The sequence below is a fragment of the Vespa velutina genome, chromosome 4 (assembly GCF_912470025.1).
Source record: "Vespa velutina chromosome 4, iVesVel2.1, whole genome shotgun sequence".
Classification (NCBI taxonomy): domain Eukaryota; kingdom Metazoa; phylum Arthropoda; class Insecta; order Hymenoptera; family Vespidae; genus Vespa; species Vespa velutina.
In genome coordinates, this window is record NC_062191.1 from 7,466,840 (window position 1) to 7,477,758 (window position 10,919).

At 35.6% G+C, this 10,919-nt stretch overlaps 1 protein-coding gene across 1 annotated transcript; it reads left to right on the plus strand.

Annotated features, from left to right (window-relative positions):
• Window positions 1–853: 853 nt before the first annotated feature.
• LOC124948594 (achaete-scute complex protein T5-like) lies at window positions 854–2,320 on the plus strand. The gene has a single exon (XM_047492415.1). The coding sequence runs from the start codon at window positions 1,362–1,364 to the stop codon at window positions 2,271–2,273; it is 912 nt and encodes a 303-aa protein (XP_047348371.1). The 5' UTR covers window positions 854–1,361; the 3' UTR covers window positions 2,274–2,320.
• Window positions 2,321–10,919: the final 8,599 nt, after the last annotated feature.

The following is a 10,919-nucleotide window of genomic DNA, read 5'->3' on the forward strand; positions in this document are numbered from 1 at the left end:
TTTCGATCCTCGAGACACAGACCAGCCGCCAGTGGGGATGTTGGCCCCTTCGTACGTACGTCGTCAGTGTTTCTCACACGATTCTGCGCACTCTGCATTAGCAGCTCTGTTCGGGGTAAAAGGTTATTTTATTTCAATTATTGGGCCTTTTTAATCGAATGACAATGATATATGTATGCAATTGACATCTTTTACTCTTGATGAAGCAATTGGAAAACAAAAATGTTTATCTGATGACTGGACTAATTCATTGGCATTATATGAATCTTTAAATTTATGAATGAAACGGATAGAATTGAATAATTGGTGTTGCCCTACAATTTTTTTTTATTATCAAAAATCGTTATTAATACACTTAACTATATTAATAATACAAGCTTTTACTATTATTGCAATATATTCATAATTGGTATTATTCAAATCCAATTCCCTTTTATCATTAGCATAAATAAATTAATAAATATATGGAACTTAATAACATAAGAAATAAAAAACATTGATCAAACTTTCCTAACGATAAGTAGCAAAAAAAATAAAGGCCTTATCACAACTTGAATATCGACTAAAGAGATAGTAAAATTGGTGGTAAACCCACGATTATAGAGGAGAGTGTCCACGATCGTACCGATAATTCGAGAAGAGATGAGAATCTCGGCCGTCTCGTAGGGCCTTTGGGGCCAGTGTGGTGGGGGATACATGGGGTATGAGGCAGTGCGGGCTAGTAGGGTGAGGTAGGGGGAAGACGAGGGGTTTAGGGCCCGAGATCGAGTATGGGAGTTGGTGGAGGGGATGCGGCGCGTGCCCGTCCTGCCTATATAAGACCCCGAACCCTCCCTGGCAAAGCATTTCGGGAGCCAGGACCGTACTGTGAGCATCGAGGGTGTGGTTTCTTATTCCACGTTAACATTTCTAACGTGAACAGAGTCTGTTTATAGCTCGTATATCGATATACTCTTGTCAGTTGAATTTTGATAAGGTGTAAGGATACTAAGTAAACAAAGATAACGATAGAGATAGAGGAAGAGAGAGAGAGAGAGAGAGAGAAAGAAAAAGAGAGAGAAAAAGAGAGAGCTAGAAAGAGAGAAAGAGAGAGGGAGAGAGAGAGAGAGAGAGAGAGAGAGAGAGAGAGAGAGAGAGAGAGAGAAAGAGAAAGGGAGAAAGAGAGAAAGAAGATAGACGAAAGGAAAACAAGAAATAGAAAAAGAGAGAGAGGCAGATAGATAAGAAGAGGGTTAGACTGTAGGTAGTCGTGGCTCTCTTACGGCAGTACTTGGATACACGTAAAGAAGAGCTCGTTCTTCAAGGTCGGCGGGCACGCGCGAGAACTCCTACTCTAGCGGTGGGGGTATCGGATCAGTGATATGACCTTAGTGGGACTGAAGCAAGAGAACCCGAACGTACTGCCCATCATGCTGAGCGTGCAGCAGCAGCATCATCATCACCATGGTCTTCATGTATCTACCGCAGGCTCTGTGCAAAACCATCGTGGCAATGTAATTGTCTCAACTAGCAGTATGCCAAATAACGATATAAAGGGCTTACAGCAGCACGCTTGTAAACGGTCAAAAATGTACGGACAAACAACAGGACCTTATGGAGCTGTTCCTCATCAGCCGGCTTCGGTGGCGAGACGAAATGCGCGCGAAAGGAATCGCGTAAAACAGGTGAATAATGGATTCGCTACTTTAAGACAGCATATACCTCAGAGTGTCGCTCAAGCATTGGGTGGAAGCACGACTGGGACTCATGGTGGTTCTAGAGCGGGTAGCAAGAAGTTGTCCAAAGTTGAGACACTTAGGATGGCAGTAGAATACATCAGAAGTCTACAACGTCTCTTAGAGGAACATGACAACGGTTCGGACATTTCTTCTTCGACTGTATCCGCGTCATCAACCACCTCATCAACGTCACCTGCCGCGTGTAGTCCTACCGGTGGACTCGGTACTGACTCCAATCATCGTGCATCCGAACTCAGACTATGTGGTAACGACGTGCGACATCACACTAGCCCTCATCATACCTCAGATCTTCACAGACATCAACATATTAGACAAAATCCCAGCCCAACTTTTGTACCAGCACCTTGTTCAGAAGCTTCGAGTTCACCCACGCCGAGTTTCGTCTCGGAAACATCATCAGCCGGTAGTCAAGGTTATGGAACGTCCTCGGGTAATCTTTATGCTTCTCACCCCGACGATTACGATTACAACGAGCCGATGAGGCCCGAGGACGAAGATCTTCTTGATGTCATCTTCTGTTGGCAGCAGAGTTAATGAGACAACAAACGATTTCCCGATGATACTTCCGTATAGTCCTCGAGGTTGGTGTCGTGACGCGATTATTCTTTATTATTCTATATCTTCTTTCATTGCTCGACATACTAACATAAGATTTTACATACTATCTATTAGGAATTCCTAGTCAAGTTTAATACTACTCGATATTAAATTTTCTCTCTATTTTTTTTTCAATATATCGAAAAGTTAATATCAAAATATCGATTTATCATATGATACAATTTAACATCAGACCATTTTATCAAATATACATAGATAATTAATAGATATAAGTGTATATAACAGATCATCTTCGGGTCTTCGTCGATCATAATGGTTCTACCGTTACGAAAGACCATCGGTTCTCTCAAACCTCTCTCCCTCATTTTTAAGATAACTCCCTCCCTCGCTCGTTTTTACGTTGCGACCATAAATTTTCTTCGTCAGGGGAGAATATTCGCGCTTAAAGAAGAATCTCAAAGAAATTTCCGAGTAGATTTGTGACCTTGCCCTCTCACAATGGTCGCCCGCGACCCCTCGCTGAAACTTGGACCATTCAAATCACAGACTCCATTCAAAGGAGCACCGCGTATACAGTAGAGGAGAGACGCTTTTGTGTTACTACTTCTTTCCTTGTATGTGTTACCGTGCGTATGAGTTTAGCTCGCTATCGTATAAATATATATATATATATATATATATATATATATATGTGTGTGTGTGTGTGCGTTCGTGCACACCAGAGTCGCGTCCTTATTCTGCCGTACGTTTTCCCTCCTTCCTCACCTTTTGTCCACGCGCTACCGTTCCCGAGCACGATTCGTTCTACATCAACCTCCTCATGCTACCTCCTTCAACGCTTTCAATCTTCCTACTTTTTTCTTTTTCTATTTTTCTTTTTCTCACTCTCTTTTTTCCCACCGAAGAAGTCAAAGTTATCTCAACGATTACGAGCGTTCAAATTGATCAGTCACGTAGAAAAATTAATTATCCCTACGTGTTTTGAATTGAGTTCTGGATAAAAAAAAAAAAGGAAAAACGCTAGGTAACGATAAATTTTAGTTAAAAATTTTATTATTTTACTACCAAATTCTCCTTACAAAATTTTCACTTTCAGAGGATACAGTTTTCATCCAATCATTTCTATTGCTGCGTAACGTATTTGTTTCGAAAAAAAAAAAAAATATATAGATATATATATATATATATATATATATATATATATATATATATATATATATAAGACTTTTCTTTTTCATACTCGAATTCGACTCTAATCTTGATGGACGTAACTTTTCCTTCAAATCCCCTCGAATCGCATAACATTCTTTGAACGTTCTCTATTCGAATCCTCTCTCTGCTCTGTCGTCGCTTCTTCTAGCCTTTCGGATCCCCCATTTCAGATTTTCTTTTTCTCGTACTACCTCTCTTTATCTAGGGACGATTTTGTCTCGCGCGCTGCGTTTAACTTGAATGCATCTTCCTGGATATACCAGCCCTCCCCTTTTGTCGGTTTTTAGACCGGTACGCCATTCTTTTTCATTTCTTTCCTCCTCTTCTCCCTCACGCTCACTTCCTCTCTATCTCTATGTCTCCCTATTTTCCTCGTTCCCTCTCTCTTTTCTCTCGGCTTCTTTCTCCCTATCATACTCTTTTCCTCTCTCTCTTCGATTCTTTCTCTTCTTCCCGAGACCCTTCTTTCAGTAAAACTGCTCTTACCTGAAATCATCCCCTTACTTCTTCTATCCGTATACCTGTGGCATCTTTTTTCTTCAATAAACCTTCTACCTTCAAAATTCTGTTTTGTACCTTTCCGCAATTTTCTTGAGGTAGACATCGAAATAATATATTTCCATAAAAATGAACTCAGCTGATTTTTTTTTTCTTCGTTGTAACATTATCGTATTATTTTACAATAAATCGAACAACAACAAAAATGATTTAAAAAAATTTCTATAATTTCATTTAAGATCATTCGATACTAATGAAATTTTTATTCTTTTTGTTACAGAAAAAAACAGGAATGCATAATCAATCGGAAGATTTTATCAGACAGTAGAATCGCAATGTACAATACAGAAGATGACAAACGGCGGCTGTTTCAATAACTGTGATCTAGTCATACCTCTCTACTTTATAATTGTATATATCTGATATTAGTTTACTTAAAGTCTCGCGCGCGTGTTTCGCTTAAATCAGCGTGGAACTATTTCATTTTTAATTATTTACATAATTAGCACAAGATAATCTTTAAAAGATTGTATAATTATATATCAAATGACGAGACAATATTTTATGTTATTCTAGATGAGAGTATACATGAGAAAGTGTGTGTGTGTGAATGAATGAGAAGCAAAGATCAATATTATTGAGATGTATATTGGAGAACGTTGAAAAATTATTTTCAGACATTTTAATGTTGCCATTGTTATCGTGTAGCGCTCTTAAATCCCATCGTTTAAGATTATTGAAGAGTGAACCTATTGAATCGAATCAATAAGAACTATCACCGACATTGAGCTGTCGGCCGATCAATGAGTATTCTCGAATGGATACGGCATTCCAGAGTGCCTTAAAACGCCTTATAATTATTTATAAACACTTGTGCGATTGTTTAATAATTTTCTTTTCATTAAAAAAAAAATACAAAGTTTTACGAAATATTAACGTCATCAAAAGTATCAGTATCAAAAGCAAATTTTTAAAAAACAATAAACTAAATCTGACCGAATTGAATTTATTTTCAAATTTTATAAAAACAAATCGTACGACAAATTTTCGCAAGATTAATGCTTTGTAAATAATTATCGACAGATAATTCGTTAAATATATTACACGATGTTATGCAGAATTTATATTTTTATTTTTATCTTTTTTCCTTATTCTCCTTTCCTTCCTTTATCAAATATTGATAATTGACTATCTACATACAAACCTAACAAATAAAAAAGTAAAGTTTAAAATTGAAATATTATTATTTACAGATTTTATTAACAATTTCGTATATCACCAAGAATCTATAAATAATAAATATTTCAATACTAATGTTCTTTAAGTGAAGTATATTGCAAAGTATAAGCAAATGACATAGTATGCTTTAAACCAAGAATGTTTGCATAATATATAACTTGAATATAACATGAAATATCATATTATACATCTAACTGAAAGATGTCAGGTACCTAAAATAGTACGTTGTAACTCGTTGCATTCAAAAGTGATTACTTTTTCCGACATTGTTTTCTACTAAAAGTTTCGAATGGTAGTAATACGATTCACTAAATAGAAATATATATCCTATGAAATATAATAAATAAAAAGAAAAAAAAAAAATTCGTATTTTCTCGTATTTTATCGTCAAGTAAATTGTACGAATATTTTAACGAATATTTATGAAGATATTTTTCTAAAGATATTTTCTAACGAATATTTAGCTATCCCAATTTTTGTCTTCTATAAATTCTAACAATCAGGAAAATTTCGAATGATTAAGTACTCAAATAGTTTTAAGGAAAAAATGAAAGGAAAATTGATTTACTAATAAATCTTGTTTGATTTTAAAACATATGGAATAGAAAATTATTATGAAATAAATGGAAAAGTAAACTCCAAATAATAGGAATGGTCTTTGTTAAAACGTATAGTAATTTAAAGAAAATCATGAGAGAAAGAGAGTGAGAGAGAGAGAGAGAGAGAGAGAGAAAGAGAGAGAGAGAGAGAGAGAGAAAGAGAAAATAGTCAATTGAAATGGTATATAATCCTGAAGAGATCACGAGCTGCTAGTCTAGTTTAAATTTTCTCCCCGGGCAATGCTAGCTATTAGTATATTGTTATTTTTGAACGATTATTGACGCAACTTAAAGTAGCAAAGTTAACATGCCATGATTTTGTCCGAGACACTTTGCTTGCGGTTTCCGAAATGAAGGAGCCACAACCGAAGCGACGTTCGACAGAGAGATTACTGTGATTTCAGCTGGTTATTTACTCAAAAACCACAAGGACATTGACAGGGATAATGGTGGGATGCTCCGCCCTACAGCACCATATCGTTACACGATTCTCTCGCGGTAGAATGATGTCTCAGGGGCGTATAAGGGTGCTTTTCAAGTTCACAGATACGAACTCTTCGCCGAAAGTTTGGAAACTATCTAATTAGAACGATCATTTTTTCCTGGAATCCTTTCCTTTCATCTTTTTCGGTACAAATCATATGATATTCTGCATTGTAATCAATCAGATCGAGAAAATTTTCACAAGAAAATTATATCTGCAGGTTCATCTGAAAAACATCTTATTATCTAAAGAAATTTTTCCAGTGAATAAAATTGTCTGTATGCGTGTATCTGTTATATTATATTAAAAATACATATATTAAAAAAATTTTCATAATAATATTCCGAATAAAAACTTTACGATATCATAAAACAGAGAGAAATTCGAGGAACGAGAATGACGCATTAAAAGAGAGAACCAATGAACGATCGAATCGTGGACCTGTCTTACCGGTGCAACGAGTTAACAGGGCGAGCTCTTCGAGGGTGCATTAAGTATATGAATGCAGATCCGTCTAACCGGTAAAAGCTTTTGGCAAAGACAAGTAACGACCCTCGGTGTATATCTCGTTGTATGCTCCGTTGCTCTCTTCTTGAGACAACGTCGGTCAAATCGGATTTAAATTCGTAGGTCGTTATATAGATGTTGAATTATTTCTTCCAATCGCCTTAAGAAAAATTTCGTATATTACATTATTATTTATTTTTTTTTTTTTCGTTGGTCATGTCACGAATCAGTTTTCGAAGAAATCTGATTTCAAACGAACGATCAAATGATACCGCAAAACGATAAGAAACGAAATTGCAAATTTTTTTTAATTTCTTAATTTTAAGAAACAAATTCTAATGTGATTTGATGTTTCCTGACATTCTACTAATACCTTTACATTAAATCTCTTTTTCTATCACGAAAGGTTGATAATTCTGTGAAAGAACAGACAATAAATAAGGATATTAAAACCTGCTTTGCGATCTGGAGGACGGACACTCGGTGTTAATTGCTATATAAACTCTTCCTCCGTGCTTCTTCTTCTTATTTTTACGAGGTTCGTTAATTACCAAGCGAAGATTTTCATCGTTGCTGTCATAATCGATGCTACTCTTTAATGTATTAAACATCTTCTTTCACTACTATCAACCTCATGGAAGTTAGAAACGATCATCATTGCTTAATATCGTATCTTGACATTCATTAAGAAAACTAACAAATAAATTAAAGATGAATCTTATTATGAAAGAATATCTATCATATGGTAATGATATTTTTATGTTTTTGAATTGTAATATTGAAAGAAACTGTAACGATAATAATCGAAATCGATCGGATCAAAGAGAAAACATTGACAAATTTATTACCAACGATATAAAAGTTATTCCCGAAAATGTACGTCATTATCAGTATAACTCGATACTCTTTCGAATGCGACTTTCATTTTAAGATATAGAAGTACGATTCATATGCATCGATGTCTTTTGCTTTCATCGACGCTGTTATTAATCGTCCTTCGGTTATGGGCAATGTAGCCAATTTCACCGAACGTGACTGCCTATTGATTTATGGCGTTTCGCATTTAACAGGTAACTTGTCCATTTATTTTTATCTTACACGAATGCATTGAACAAGATACAATTACAGTTATATAGGATTAACTCAAATTGCCAAAATATGGATCATAAACAAAATCTTCATGTTTGAGTACTCGAAAAAAAAAACAAAAAAGAAGAGAACGATTAATTAATTAGCATTATTTCAAATTCGGAAAATGTTCCTGGCAAAGTAACTTTGTAAACGACCAAGACGAGTCAATTCGTCACTCGTTGGAAGCATTCTCTTTTGCATCCGGTCGAATAATTAGTGGCAAGTTCTTTGAGTAGACCAGAGTCCACCTCGACGTGGACACGTTGTTCCGTTAGAAAGAGATGTAAGTATGTTGGTAAGAAGCGAAGCGGCTTTAAAAGCTTGACAAGACTTCGGGCATAAAGGATGTCCCCTGTGGTTTCTTCGTTCGTAATCCTTGGAAATAATTAACCGTTTAAAGATTATCCCAACGTTATTATGTTTCCATACTTTTTATTAACTATTAGGAAAACAGGAACAGGCATATTTCTACACCAAATAATAAAGATACGTGTATATCGAATATTCATCAAACATATACGAGAGCATTATGACAATACAGATATAAATGTACTCATTCCTGTACGAATAAGATTAATTGGCAATTTCTTAAAAATGTATAGGAATGAAACAATTTCAAAAGAAAATTCAAACTCCATCTATAGCAAAATTATGGACTTATCAAGTGAATGACTAGTAGCACGATTATGGGTTTACGGAAACTAATTATGGAGTAAAGAGCTTCACGAAACAAGAGCCAGGATCGTCAATAATCTGCACGCAAGCAAGAAAGAGAAATGAAACGAAATCAAGAGTGTCTTTCTGGTAGTATCCAGAGAAAAGACCGGTCGAATTGCTAAAGGCTACTTGCGATCGGAATCGGTCCAGCTTCCATCGTATCTCACTGTCCCATCTTTTGCGGTCGCACGCTGAATTCTTCCGAAAGACGGGGGGAATCCCGATGCTTCTTCCCTGGGGATAACATTCCCCTTGGCGACCACCCACGATACACGTAGTGAAACTTGGAATATTGGCTTTATCCATAGCGTTCTTCCTTCCTGCTATTCGACATCCTCTTCTTTACTCTTTCCTCTTTTATTTCGAACCATCTGATTCGCTGGTCCATTTTTGCCGTAGGACTTACATTCGCTAGCTCCTAGCTAAATAGAATTTAAATGGATTCAAAGTAGAGAGACGGAACGACCGCCCGTGAAGATTCTCGTTCGATCTCGTCATTCAGATGTCCGACGACGTGCAGTGAATCCATGACGTTTGTATCTCACTTTTCTAGAACTTCTCAAAGATTATCCTATTCTACCTGCCGTCATCCACTTTTTTTTTTTTTTCTTACCTTCACGCAAATTCGATGACTTTACCTTTTTACCCTTTTTCTCGTGCGAACCAACCACGTACACCATCACCGAATTTGGTACCGATTAACCACATTCGGGAAGAACGAGTTTGATATATCGTTCGTCTCTTCATTGACTCCAGACTTTTTCTACCTTACTTTCTACCAAAGAATCGATGGAGGAGAATAAGAAGAGATCGTTTAAGTAATTTTTGCAATCGCTCATAATATCTTGATCTCGATTAATAATTATGAAAGTTCGAATCGAGCACAGTAATTTTGCGTTTATTAATTACGTATTTTAAATAACCGCCATTTACTTGATTGTAATCAATGATTATTATACCGGAGACGGTTTCATTTCTCTCGATCGATATTAATAATTCTTCGATCGTACGATTCTACTTTCGAGGGACGAATCGATAAGGTCGAATGACGAAAATGAAAGATTAAGAAACATTGATTCTAATCGATATCTCGCGATCTGGCTATAAATGAGATTACGTTGACTCGGAACACGATAAATGAAATATCTCTAGTACGTTATAAAGATGTTTTTAAAAGAAATATATAAAGAAGAAAATAAAAAGAAGAAAAAAATAAAAAAGGAATGTCTTGATCTCGGAGATGTTATCCGTCCTAGCGGTCGATCTCCAGAAGAACTCTAGACTGTCAGGGCCGATGTCAACCGGTCGGCCATCGGTCATCTCAAGAAATTCGATCGCGGCCACCGTAATGCGTCACGCTGTTCTCCAACCGAGAGACAGAAAGTACCACTTTTGTTTCTCAATCGAAAGAAGAATTGGCTGGGTTTAGATTCTGATCTTTACAGACGCGAGTTTTAAATCCTTTTTCATGATGCAAACGAACGAGGAGAGTCCGCCCGCAGGATGTCCCTGCTGCCCTAAAACTGGAGTATCCCATCATTTTCCCGATCTTCACTATAGAATTCCAACTTCTTCAGGGAAGTAGTTTCCATATAATGCGATCGTAAAAATTCAACGAACCTAAATAAACCTAAGTCGTAAAAGATTCGCAGAATTCGAACAATAGATAAGCGTTAAAGTTTCTTGTACATACTTTTATACATTTGTTACATTTCACATTTAATTAAATAAATACGAATCGAAGATATGAGAAATATATTAAAAAGAATTGAAATTTTATAGAAGAATTATTTCTTTTTCAATCTTAAATATAAAATAATTAGAAAATATTTAATTAAATTAAATTAAATAAAAAAAAAAAAAATAAAAAGTAAAACAACATAAATAATATTAAATTCAATTTATAATTTTAAAGATTTTTCATTAAACAGTTATGTTATAATGTTCAATTTAAATTATAGAAAGATATAATCGATATATTGTATCGAATAAAATTACTATGTAATATAATCTTTAACATGAATATTTATTATCCGAACTGTTGTGAATTAAGATATTGGTTCTTAAAAATATGTACAATTAAAATACTCTTCGCTCGAGTATGGACGTACATTAAAAATAAAAATTCGAATGTAGTAGTCGTAGCAGGAAGCATCGTTCAAGTGCGTCGTACGATAATTACGGCATGCCCGTTAAGATTTCATTGTTCCTGAATAATGTATGTTTCCTTTGGGC

Coding starts and splice junctions, on each gene's coding strand:
- LOC124948594 (XM_047492415.1), top strand. CDS start 1,362: ATGACCTTAGTGGGACTGAAGCAAGAGAACCCGAACGTACTGCCCATC.